At 34.5% G+C, this 14423-nt stretch overlaps 1 protein-coding gene across 1 annotated transcript in view; it reads left to right on the plus strand.

The window, feature by feature from the left end:
* The first annotated feature begins 6689 nt into the window (after positions 1–6689).
* LOC123560101 (fibrillin-1-like) overlaps positions 6690–14423 on the plus strand; it is a 76777-nt gene continuing 69043 nt past the window's right edge. The window contains exon 1 of the mRNA XM_053517001.1: positions 6690–6918. Within this exon, the coding sequence (XP_053372976.1) occupies positions 6690–6918 (229 nt within the window). The remainder of the gene's footprint in view (positions 6919–14423) is intronic.

Genomic DNA, 14423 nt, shown 5'->3' on the forward strand with positions numbered 1-14423 from the left:
CAAAAATGTACTTATAGAAAAAAATCTTTAAAAACACACCTAATGAAATTATATTGATTTGAGAAAATTGTTTATCTTATTTATATCTTTTGAATAAGATTTTAAAGTCCCTTTTTTTTTAATTGTTATCAACTGTTAAAATTTTAATACCTTCTTGAAACATTCTGTTTAACCATTCTTCGTGTAATTTGTGTAGTTTTTCTAAATAATCTAAACCAACTTTGTTTTCTTCCGTTCTGTTTCTTTTTTGAAGTCTTTTTAAAACATATTTCTGGGGCGGTTTTAACATAAACAAAAACCATCAATTGGATTTTTTCCGTATGGTTTTATAATATGATCAGTTAAAAAAAGATTGTATACTGCCCACTCGGGGTCATTTATAACACCGTGTCGTGATGTTGTTTTTGTAAAAACGTTACTGTTAGTTAAATAACAACGTTCAAGGACAGAAAACCATCAAACTGTTTACAGAAGATAACATTTTTTTATGACTGTTTAAAGTTGTTAGCTGAAAAGGAAAATATTTTGGAAGGTTCTTGAGCAGCAAGTTCAAAAAGGTTATATGAATTATAATCAAAGTCCATAAAAATTTTGCCATTCGTGAATTGGTTTGAAATTATATTTAAAAATTTGGATTATTTTTCTTTAATAATATCTAAAAACGTACTTTTTCCTGATGCAATTTACCTTCAACTGATATAATTTTTCTCATTTATATAAAATACTTATAGAAAAAATCTTTAATTAAAGTTAATACAACTCTTCTTCTTTTTTACTTTTATATCCGTTAAGTTTAAATCCTTCATGTACGTTTCAAAAGGCATTGAATATTGTTTTTCTTTCTGCATTTCTAATAGTTTTTGTAAAAATATCCTGAATAACTTGTTTTTTCTTCTTCTTTATTTACTTTCCAGGATCATTAGGGTCATGAACAGCTAAAGCTGCAATCCGTGCTTTTGTTATTAGTTGTTTTTATTTTGTGATGATGTGCTTTAAATAAATTTCTTGTCGTCAAGTTTTAGTCTTTTAGTAAATATGGTAATTACTGATGGAACAGCGCCAGCAAAATGCACAAATATAGGAATAGCTGGAAAAAAGTGCTAATGCAGCTGAACAACCAAAACACTGCTGTAATATATAATCCGGTACTTACTCTCCCACAAAATTTATAACTTTTTCTGTAAGCAGCAGCTAGTTTAGTTAAGTGAATAATTAATTGATCTATTGTTTCTATTCCATTATTATTAGAAATAAGATTTTTATTACTCATTTATATAATTAAACTTTTTATTTTCTAAATTAAATTTCTTCCAATTCACTAAATGGTACCCAACTATTAAATTTTTCACTATAACCTTTCCAGGGGCCTCCGTGGCCGAGTGGTTAAGGTCGCTGACTTCAAATCACTTGCCCCTCATCGATGTGGGTTCGAGCCTCACTCGGGGCGTTGAATTCTTCATGTGAGGAAGCCATCCAGCTGGCTTACGGAAGGTCGGTGGTTCTACCCAGGTGCCCGCTCGTGATGAAATAATGCACGGCGGGGCACCTGGGGTCTTCCTCCACCATTAAAGCTGGAAAGTCGCCATATGACCTATCATGTGTCGGTGCGACGTTAAATCCAAAAAAAAAAAAAAAAAAAAAAAAAAAAAAAAAAAAAAAAAACTATAACCTTTCCGTTTTACTAAAGCTTGTTTTTTCTTATAGTCTCGTCTAATAACTTTTTCTATTCTAAAAACTTCTTGTGTAGTAGGTAAAAGTTCTTGTTCATAAAATGAACCTTGAATTATTTCATCATTTAAATCTTTAATAGTGTATGTTCTGGGATTTGTATTATTAATTTTATAAATTAGAAATATTTCCTCTGTCCAATTTGGTGTATATCCTTTTTCAAAATGTCTTTTAAGTTTACTTAAGCGAACTCGATCACCAATTTTAAATTTTGCTTTACTCTTTGGTATCTTTAAATCACCATATAAATTAAAGTAAACAGTACCTTTATTTAAGTTTTTACTAGCTTCGGTTGGTGTCATTTTTATACTAGAATGTTTTGTTTTGTTATATTTATCAACCATATCCTGCAAATTATTTAAATAAGTATAAGTATTATTTGCTGTAAAATATTTCCACATTATTCTTTTTAAACTTCTATTAAAGCTTTCTATTACTACAGCCTTTCCTTCATTAAATGTATGGTACATATTAATCTTATTTTTATTCAAAAATGATTCAAACTTTTTATTATAAAATTCTTTTCCTTCATCCACCCATAAATTTACTGGTAATCGTCCTTCTAAAATTATTTTTTCAAATGCTTCTGTAACAGATTCTCCAGTTTTATTCTTTAATGGAATAACCCAAGCATATTTACTAAATATATCAATAACGGTTAACAAGTACTTTACTCCTTTATTATATTTTGAAAAAGCTTGCATGTCAACTAAATCAGCTGACCAAGTATCATCAATATCATTAACTATTACTCTTCGTTTCCTAAATTTTCTTTTAATTGGTTTGTGTAATTCTTCTGCTAATTCATCGCTCCATGTGATTCCGGGGGTAGTAAAAGTTTGCTCTACCCCCTTTTCCCGTTTTTTGACTTTTGTTTTTGTCCGAGACCAAGTGTGTATTTCGTTTTGATGGCTGGTTTTACAACTAAATGTTTTGCAATCTTGTCATCAAATGTTTTTGATTTAGTTTTATTTAAATTGGAAAGCATTTGCTTATCACATGTACCCTTTTTTACACCACTGTCATAGCAAAAATCATGGTCCATAGATACTGCATCCAGTTCATTGACAGGGGGTCCATTATCTAGGGGATTTCCTGGCCCACAATAATTATATCCTGGAAGTGTTAAACCTTTCTTAGGTAATAAAGGTAACATTGCTTTGTGAATATCTAAATTACCCCCTGTACTTTTAACAAACTTTGATTTCATTTTTCCACAAGATGAACAAGTAGCCCTTATCATTTTTCTCCCGTTTTTTGTTGTAACATAATGAGGATTTATATTATCAGTAAATCTTCTTTCTTTCAAACAATATATTTTATTCTGTAAACTCATCTATATCATATGTATTTAAATTTAACTTTAAAACTTTTTAGTTGGTTTTTACTGGGTTTAAAACCTGTGGGTTTTTAATTGTCCAGCATTGGTCAGTCCGGACCAAAGATTAAATGTTAAATTAGGTGAAATAGGGCTCCGCTGCGGTATTTAATAAACTACTGGCATGCGACTGAAAGAAATATTATTGGTGGTTTCTGGCCAAAGTGAAGGGCCACTGTGCCTATAGATCTACAGTGCTCATAATAACGGCGTTCCGTTAGAGCCAGTGCCCGCTCCCTGTGAAGCGCGAAGGTACGACGGTACGATGGCGAAGCGCGAGAGTACGATAGTGGCAACACGACAGTATGATGGCGAAGTACAATAGTGACAGTCTGTCGTACTGTCGCACTTCGCCATCGTACTGTCGCGCTTCACCATAGTAGTGTCGCGCTTCTCCATCGTACTGGCGCGCTTCACCATCATAGTGTCACCATCGTACTGTCCCGCTTCGCCATCGTAGTGTCCCCATCGTACCGTCACGCTTCGTTATCGTACTGTCGCGCTTCGCCAAATAAAACTAACAAACTAATTGTAAAATGATTTATGCAACCACTTGTCTTAAGCAGCAACGTAGATTCACTTCCTTTGATGGCAGCTAAAGACAGGTTAGACCATAATCTCATTCGATTAAGTTTGCTAAAGAGTAAGAACGAATTGAATAGAAAGCTCTTGGATATCATCTGATATATTGGCAATAGCATTGCCCCTCATCCTTGGCTTGATACTACAATAGAGAGTTTATTCGAAACTGAATGGGGAAGATCAAAGTTTGAATTTGGAATCTACAACGAACGGCTTAATTTGTTTTGACACAAATATTACAGATATATATAAAGCTAAGAAATTTGAAGTGCAAGATATGTATATATATTTTCTAGTATGATGAATTTACAAGCTTATACCCGTAAAAAACTCCTACAGTCTTGAACAATGCATTTTATACAATGTAGTAATAGTAAGTGTAAGAGTGTAACAAAAGGTCATCGAGCGTGTTGCTGTTATAAATTTGAGTAGTGTAAGTCTATAGTTTTCTTGAAATAATAATTTTGGTTGGAAATTTATTCCGTTTCTATTTGTAGTATAATGTAGCTAAAAACGTCCCCCATTTCTACAAGACACCGTCTTCTGTAAAGAAATTGATATAATTTCTTTTTGTTGAAAGAAAACACACTTTCCTTATATCTTTTCATAAGTTAAGAAACACTTTTCTTACAAAAAGGCGAGACTAAACAGGTTAAGATCTAGGTTAATTAATAAGTGCGTCACTATAGAAAAACATGTTGTTTTTCTCACGAAGTGCACATAAAATGCATCTAAAGTTACTAGTCAGGTCATATAAGTGTTATACTGCAGTTAAATGATGGACATTGGGTGTAACTTGAGTGACAATTTATATATATTTTACGAGAAATATTTTTATTGTTTATTACTTTCAGTTTGTACCAGAATTCATTAATTTTGCTTATGTAAATGATGTATTTGACCAATCTGTATAAATATGGAGACAAAAATGTGTATTGTCGGACTAAGCTGAAAGGGGACGCCCGCTCACACAGCAACCACGTGGTGGCTCGGAGGCCGGCCAGGGCTAAGGCCTTGCGCTGTTCACAGCTCGAGAAGGAACGAAGACGAAGACAAAGAGTTATGAAATGCTTAAAGGCTTACTTGTGCTAGATGGAATTTTGTTAGCTCTGTCAGTCTAAAGTTATACAATTGGTGACGGAAAATAAACTACACAGAAACGAAAAACAGTGTAATGAGTTATTTATCCAGAGGACTTAAGGAGCGGCTACGCTATACTTCTGGCAACCTTTGAATATCGTATCTGAAAAGTTTATCTTTCATTAATCAATATACTGTATATGAATGAAAAAAGAAAAGAAAAAAAACATTATATTTACTGTATTAGGCTACTGTCTGTTTCAGTTCTTCGGACGGAGATATGAAGCGCTATTTTATTTCCAATTCTATTTCACAATTCAATGAAACTGCAACTTACGACCATATTACAAAGTAACGTGATCCCAGCAACAAAAAAGGCATAAAGACTTACTTTGCGGCGTTCATTTCACTTCCAAAATTTTAAACATTTGTCCACAGTATTTTTTGCGTTTAGCAGTGTTTGATAACAATGAAAGTGTAACTTAATGAGTAAATACTTAAAATTTGATACAGTATCATATCTGAAAAATCTTTTGAATATTACTTTAATTTCCGAACCTGTGTCTGAATCATGAAATGACATCAAAATATGCTTTATTAACAGGCTCAATCAAACCGAGCCTGCTACTTTTTCGTTTATGTCGTGTTGGACGACCTGTGGTTTTCCACTTTTTTCATATTTGACCAGGCATCCGTTTATTGTAACAGTGTTGAAATTAAAATGTTGATAAAATACGATGGTTAAAACCTGCATGATATACAAAAGGCATTAAATTCTGCAATCTTGGGTGACTGTATCCATTGTATATAAAAACATATAAAAGGGCTTTAAAGTACTGGCTAAAATTTTGAAAAATGCCTAACGAAATACTTGAGAAAACTCTCTATCTAAAAGGTCAATGTCATACTTGAGGAGGCTGGACAAGGGCCATGCTCAAAGAATCTATCTCACTGAGACAAGCTTATTTTCCCAGTGTACGACAACAAAAAAGTAGACGGACGGACGAACGGACGGAGAGGTGCACACACGCATATTGCCATTTATCTATCTACATGTCATAAAAACAACTTGTAATTTACAAGTATCACTGATGGAATCAATGATGGATTTGAGGTTTGGGTGGGGTACGGGAGTGAACGTAAGAGTGAGTGGAAACAATTCATTAGGAACTGACAAATATTACTATATAATATAACTATTAAGTCTTACAAATTGTTATCTCCAATTTAAATAATACTATTATGAAAATGTTATTCCGGAAGGAGAGAAATTTGGCGAGGCGCCATCACGACAAAATAACAAAATGGCACAAATCAGCCACCATAACTAACAGAAATAAAATTTGACTGTATACAATTTTAGATAAAAACCCGACCGTTTAATTGTTTCATTATTTTAATTCGCATGGGTTCCTACGTATCATGCCGTATGCATTTGACAAAAAAATACTAAAACAAATAGGAAAATAAATGTATTGTTTTAGTTGAAACTGATCATTGCAACTACGGAAAACTGAACAAGTCTTGTCAATCTAGAAATTCGCCTGAAACTGTTGAATGATGTTTGACATCACATTGGAGAGATAGAAGTAAATATTTTTCTAGGGGCTTGTCAGTAGTGATAGATACTAACTTTAGCCTACTGACAGTTTATGACGCTACTAGTGCCTCTCTAAAAACATAACCTACAGTTCCAAGACTACTTATTGACCTTTCAAAGGCACTGTTCCTATTTTCAATTTGCTTTTTACCCGTTTCGTTTGATATGTATGTTGTCTGGTTTGTTTCTTGCGTTTATTCCCTTCACATCGCGCAACCAGCCCATCCCCGTACTTGCATATCTGTGTATTTCTGGCCTAATCATTTTCAAATGTCTTGTTAAAATTTGACTGCAACATATTTTGCCTCGATAGTTCCGGCGATGTCATCGGCAACGAGCCTTAATGATGAATTATCAATATCAGGGAGTCGTCTATATATATGTCAAAATAGAGAAGGGCCAACGAATATTACTTGCAAAACCGCAGATGTGAAATATGACCCTGATGATGTGGAATATGACCCTGATGATGTGGAATATGACACTGATGACGTGGAATATGACTCTGATGATGTGGAATATGACTCTGATGATGTGGAATCCTTCACAAGTAGTTGTTGTTTCCGACAGTTAAGGAAGTTGTCCATCCTGATAAAGATTGGGGTATTAATTCAGTAGTATAATGGTTGGTAAAGACGACATTGTTGTAGACTTTTTTCGAAGGTTTTGGCAAAGTCTAAGGTAATGACATTTGTTTGCTTACTTTTATACAGTCCTAAAAATATCTGATTTTATGGCCTTTTTGTGACGTGACCGTATACTGTTGAAACTATGTTGAACATCTTTGAAATTTCACCTAGCCCAATCAGGGAAACGCAGATCGTAAGGTCGATCGTAGATTATGTTCTCTTGCAACTGAGTACATAATCGTTCGTCTCACACTTCTGATTTATAGTGAGGTCATCAGTTACTTGTTGATAAAAAGTAGGTATAAGTATAAAATACAGGAGCACTATTTAGGCGCTATCCACCGTTACGTTGTTAAAATATAGTGTCAAGCTACAAACAAGATAATAATAGGCTGCTACAGTCTTGTCACCTGTAATGGCTATTGGAACACGCTGTACATATTCCAATCGTTTGCAACATCTTTTAACTTCAGGGAGTTCTGGAATATAAAAGTGAGCCCCAGAGAAATTTTTCATGAGTGTTCTTCAGCAGTATAGTGTATTTGAAGGGTCCTTAAACGTTTCGCCTAGCCAGACGATGTTATTATGATACCTTACAATTGGCTGTGTTGATGTAGACCCCTATCAGGTAAACTAAGTGATTTAAATTGAAAATTAAGGATGTATACCTTCGTCCGAGTATTGTTGTGAATATTGCCATAAATGATACGCAGCAGGCAGACAAATTATGCGTATACCGTTTTCCCATTTATTGAATGGACAGAGTTGTGTCAGGTTCTGTTCCATCTGTTGACTTATTATGGTTTATTGATAACATGTTCACGCAAACCTTTACGAAACTGTAGTGTGTACAAGACGGATTACTTTTAACATTTCAACTTGTTCTGCCATTTAGAATCCTCGGTTCTGCTGGACACGTTAGTATTTTTAAAAGCACTGTCAATCTGCCTGATAATTCGCTTTGTTATTTTGTTCGACTTGGGCTGGAGTTTTTATGGATGATATCTTTGTCAATTATACTGAGAAAATTGTCTCTGATTCCATGATGTATGTATACTGAAGTTGTCTTTCGCTTCAGTTGAAAGATATCAATTTGTCCCAAAAAATGAAGTTTCAGTTTTGTTGGTTTTATTTTTGGTAAGTGAGAGCAGATTTTATTATGTAAGAGGGAACGGTGTGAACAGCGTCCTGGTCACTTTCTCTGACAAAGTTGGCATCTGAATACCACTTACTGGTCGTTGCTGAGGCCTTTGTACCTCTGTTTGATGTTTCAACTATTCAATCCACTCCATACTGACTTCCAGATTTGATTTGGATGCTAAGGTGTATATTTAATATACTAATGGGATTCTGACGTGTAATAATTGTTAAATAACGCGTGTCATGATCTAGTTCGTTGAGATACCCTGCTTCACACAGCTTACATTCATAGTCTATTTATTTGATTAACAGGTAGATGTTCATGGTCGTCTGATGTTAAATTTGATGTTACAAGGACACCGCCAATAGGGGGGGGGGGGGGGGGGGGGGGGGGGGGAGTCTTCTCCGTTGTTGTTGCTCCTGGTTGTTGTTGTTTTTTGAAGACGACACCCAGCACCCTACCGTATATAACAAGTTTAATCATTGTCTGATGCCTGTCCTGAGCTCTGATGGCATCATATGGACTTGTAAGTAGCTTAAATGTAAAGCCAAGTCATCTACGAACATATTCATATATATATGGTATAGGTAGGTACCCGGGGTGTAGAGACTCGAACAAGGGTCAAAATCTAACATAGTGTCATTATCACCTGAAACTCAGTATAAATTACAATAATAATAATTAAAAAAAATAGGACAGGTATCAGAAAATGATCAAACTTGTTATATGTGGTAGGGTGCTGGCCAAGACTAAGCTGACTGACCCGGGGAGCCATGAGAATTGCTCCAATGGTGTCATTGGACTCAGTGAAGGTAGTGCTTGGGTTTTCAGGACTGTCTTGACTGCTCTGACAAGTTCTTATTTTGAGAATATTATTAAAATATCTTGTGTTTAGAACATTCTACAATTATTTGAAGTTAATGAAAAACATGGACATTTTACGTACGGAAAAGTACGGAAATACAGCTTTTTATCTTACCCTTTCACCGGTAGACGGGCGACATGCGATACGACATTATGAAAATGTCGCTTCGTATTGTCGAGTGTCACTTCGGGTGTCGTGTATCGTTTTGAATTGTCGCGCGTCGACCCTCACCCAAACCCGCGGCAGGCGACATATGATACGACATTTGTCGCTTCGCGTTGTCGAGCGTCGTTTGTGATTATCGCGTGTCGTTTGATAATGTCGCCGTCGCAAATGCGATACGACACTCGGCAACGTGAAGTGACATCGCGATATATCGTGCTTTTGAAAGGCAACATTTCAAAGTGGATATCGCGACATTGTCGTTTGGGATTGTCGCCGTCGTTTGGGATGGTCTGTTGTCACTGTCCCTATTTCACTTCGCGTTGTCGTGTGTCGACCCCACAAACGCAACGGCGACATTATAAATGGCCCAGACAGGATTCCGTAGCATATAGATTACATGCATTGCATTCAACTTGTTCATTGCGCATTTGTAAAACAAAAATTCTTTGGAGAAAGAAGTTTTGTTATTTAATTCCTTTTTTTCAAAATACAGTTTCAAGTGACAGGTATAGGAATATATAAATCAACAGGGTTTTTTTTCATAACTGAAATGGTAAATAAATTTTAGGTATGAAAATAGGCACACCCAAGCGTTTTAAATAGCCGCAATTGATACTTTCACATGCCGTATTATATTACCACAATTAAGCATGATACTCTATTACATTTGCTGTTGTCATTCTAAATAGTTCTCTTTGTCCTGTATACCTGTATTAAATTCAGATTAGAGCAAATCTGTGTTTGTCCTATTTCATTGTAATTGTTGCGAGAATGGGAAATTTTATCATTTTTATTTTCCATCAATGAGGAAGTTATATTTGCTTTTATGAAATAAATTAATGTTTTTATAGCAGGCAAACAAAACTATATTTTCTGTTTATTGTGTTTTTATTTCAATCCTGTCCATATAATACAACGTGTCATTTTTAATCAATATCACGCGAGAGCAGTGCTCGGGCGTTGCCATTTTATATCTAAACCCTGTTGTTCCTTTAATAATATCTTAACAAGCTGACACTTCCTATACAAAAATACACCTCCACACTGCTTTAAAAGAATTTCTGCTGCCATGTTATGTTGTTGTTTTTCGGCATCAACATACCAGGTCATGCCACATACTGCCACGCCAATATACACTGCCTTTTGAGGATAAAGACACTATCGAGCTTGCAACCAAGTGTATGAAGACATCGCTGTCGATTTTGGAGAGCTTGAAAAATTAAAAATACAACTGATATTTACTGAATATCGGAAAGGGTCAATTTATATTAAGTACAATTTCGTTAGCAAGTCATGCAGTATACACGCGTGCAACAGTGCGTTTGTTTTTGCTTTTTTTAAATTTTGATAACCTTCCAATATGGTTTTTAACAGTGTAGTTTCAATCGAGAGTTCTGACTTGTTTGCTTACCAAGGCTAATGTACTGCAGAGAATGGTGAGAGAAACAAGTACAAGAGAACTCGTGTTCTGTTTTTTACAAAATTATTCTAACTTAAAAACTAACCATTTTCCGGGCGGGGGCGTTAGATGTGAGCTTTCAATCAAATATGATCTTAAAATTGGCTTGCTTTTAAATGGCTTTTGAAACAGCTGCTGTATCTCAAAATACTCTAACTCATTTCCTAGCTTGGTCACTAGAATGATATTCTATCTTAAGGTATTAGATTTCTAATAGTAATGTTTAAAAAATGGCATTTGCTTGGTATATTCTTACCGTTGGCTGTGCCTTGCATTGTGTTGCAAATTTTTTTTTAAAAAAATTACCGTGCCGTTTTTTTTATAAGTTTTGTGTAATTTATGGTATTTCCTCAAGCTCAAGTAGAGATAAATTTCAAGGTGATGGCCTTTATCCAAAACGTTTGCAGAGAACTCATTATACAATTATTTTTTATAAAAGAAACATCAAACTATAGGTAAACAATTATAAAGCTTAAAATAAAACTGCCCCTATCATTTTTTTCTAGTCTCAAGTAAACGGATTTAATGAGACAGAATTCTAACTCCTAAATTGAAAAATTAAGGTCGAATCCTGCGGGTCTGTTTTGAATTGCGCTCATTTCTTTCAAAAAATAACCATAGGGCAGAAGTGCAACCTACCTTCTATTCTTCCACAATATGTAATCTAAAGAATGAAGGCAAAACAGAGAACTTTTACCGCATGTAACTCAGTATTTTTAAAGATGTCTAACTCTGCCCCTTCTGTTTCAAAGGTAAATTCACTTTGAACAGCAAGAAATCGCTTATCAAATGATTTTTTCCGCTTTTGTACAATTAATCAATAATAAATCTTGAAAGAAGTAAAATTCTACCAGAAAAATGGAAAATAAGGAAAAAAAATAGTCCAAGTGGGGCATGAACCTACGGCCCCCAGAAAATTGCAGTCCAGTAGGTTTATGGTAGGAATTGAATACTCTTCAAAAGGAGGTACTCTATTATGGGCCTTATACCTTAAACTGGTCTTCACTTAACATTGGTGTTAAGGCCGAGTGTTCTTTATCGTTAAATGGTCGGACGTACAAACAGAAGTCGAAGTGACTGTCATTTATTTAGAAGAGGGTTTGTCTTCGTCCAATAGTTCAGCGATCAGACATTATCATTATGTTAAGGACGTATGCTAGAATTTGGTGCGAAAAATTAAGAAATAAAGAAAAAGAGTTATCTGCCCTTGAAAACGGCCTTTCCCCCAAAAATGACGTTTTCAAGGGCAGATAACTCTTTTTCGATACCGGTGACCTATGATTTTTATTGCATATTTTTGTTTCTTAGATGATTGTCCTTCAATATCCAAAGTTTAAAGAAATTCTGTTATTGGGAAAATTTTCGCCCATCTCATATACAGGGAATTCTAGCGTACGCCTTTAAACATTTATTGTGCAATTAGCCTCGGATTTTCCGTATCTGGGCTTGTGTACTTAGCATGTGTACTTAGCATGATGGCTTCAGCATCTTAGCGTTGTCTAATATATGTGTCTAAAATAATGTGCCGAAAACCGCATCTAAAAATAATAAGCGGTTACGGAACTACATACGGAGTAACATTACATATTGAACGCCCCTTGAATATTGTTTCTTTCAACTATCATTTCATACTTCATTTTACGATAGTTATACTTCCATACTTCATTTCACGATAGTTATATTTCGTAAAACATTCCGTGCTGTTTTATTAATTCGTATTATCTATGTCAAATACTTATTTTTTCTGTGTTCAAAATACCATAATATTATAATAAACATTGTTCTTAAATATGCTAAAAGGCTATGCGACGAGGGTTCACTTTCTTTATTCTAGTGTGAAAGTCATACATTGAATAGTAGAAATGCCCAGAAATATGTTATTGTCGATAGGACGTTGGTAGTACTCAACGTTTCGAATGTCTTTCTCGTCTCAATACACGGACAAACAACTATTACACTTACCTCAAGTGGTAAAAAGGTCGCTGCAAAGTTCTATGAAGGTCTTATTTCGAACAAAACTAGGATGAAAGTTGTTTTAAATTTGTTGTGTCCACCAAGCTAATAAGAACATTTACAAGAAAGTGTATGAATCATTCCTCAGATGAAGGTCTCGCTGAAATGCAGTCACACACTTTGTTCGGCAATATGCCAGTAACCTATGATGGGGGATACCATATATATGCACTTGGACACTATTTCGACGGTTAATAAAAACAGGTATAAATGAAAATGTCAAAAATTATAATTAATCTCAAACACACCTCTTAGTTAAATTATCTGGTATAAACCCAGCTGAAACAGGGTCAGACGCCATTGATGAAAAGGAGGAATCTGAGAATGAGATGTACAAATGACATAACTAATGGTAATTATCGTTTCCCGGTTTCATGGTGACTTTATAGTTATGTATTAAGATTATTAAATTTGTTATCCACCTCAAGATTTTAAAAGAATGTCTATCTTATCTTAACATGACAATAAAAATTATCAAATCACCGAAGAAAAGATGTGACATAAGAAATCATGCTCAACTATGGAGATAAATACAATTCAACTATATTTCAATTTTCGAAATTTAACCAGGGTGCAGACTCAAAACTTTAATCTTAATCGTAAACTTCTTTAACAAGTACAAATGTTATTTTCCCACTGCATAACAAATACCTCCTGTGCAGTATTAAGAAGAAATAGCTTTAAAAATAAAAAAGATATTCGGCCTTGGTGGGGATTTGTATTGAAAATGTTTGTAGCAGTATAGATTAAAAATGTAGTTTATTCTTTCTTACTGTACATGTTTTGTCCTCTTTAACCATGTAAAGTGTCAATAGTTCAGTGTGATACTCAAATGTTCAATGTTCCAACACTTTGGTTTTAGCAATGGAATTGGCCTGTGTGATATCCGATTTCATATTGTTTCCTGCGCGCTGTTTATGTATGAAATGCACTGCACTACTTTTTGACAAAATTATGACTATTTACAAGGGAGTTCGAATATTCCTGTGCACATTTAAAGCTACTTTCAATAGAATCGCAAGCAATCTTATCATTTGTCTATATTTTCTTTATGGTAAAAAACTATGCAAATAGCAATTATTTTATCTAAATTCCATTTTGTTTCTTTGTAATCGCTTATTTTCCTCGGGGTACCGAAACCTATTTTTAGAATATGAAATTGAAAGAAGACTATGATAATCGAAAGAGCGCACACTTAGCTGGCAGACAGTAATAAAATGGCTGCCCTAGTACGCAGTAAGGCTTCTGGGTAAAGAAATTTGGTACTTAACGGCGAATATTCTAATATACGACCTTATATGCGATGAAAATGTTCGTTGGGGGTATATTCAACAGCTTAAACACAAACTGTCAGGGAATGTGACACAATTTGTTATACATGAATTTAAACGTGATGTTAATTTCTTTAAAATGCATGTAGGGCAACGCGCATACTTTGAGAATAAATAGGGTGTATTAATCAATTTTGTATGTCGCTATCAAGGGAGAAACGCCGTAAGTGAAAAAAAATTACTATGCAAGGGCATATGACACCACTTACTGTACACCATTTTAAAGGTATTTATATTGTCTTTCAAATGCTTGAACATGCAATGTTCTATCTTGGGGAAAGTACTTCTAACGGCATTCTCATAGAAGACATAAGGTAGAAGATTGAATAAACTACCTTAATCATACCAGAGATAAAAACCTGGGCCATAATAAATTTAATAGACAGTAAATATCTTTAAATATCTGTAAAATGATGTATGATGAATTCTGAAAAGGAACCTAAGCCGCACAT

Source organism: Mercenaria mercenaria, chromosome 10, assembly GCF_021730395.1.
Source record: "Mercenaria mercenaria strain notata chromosome 10, MADL_Memer_1, whole genome shotgun sequence".
NCBI classification, from domain to species: Eukaryota; Metazoa; Mollusca; class Bivalvia; order Venerida; family Veneridae; genus Mercenaria; species Mercenaria mercenaria.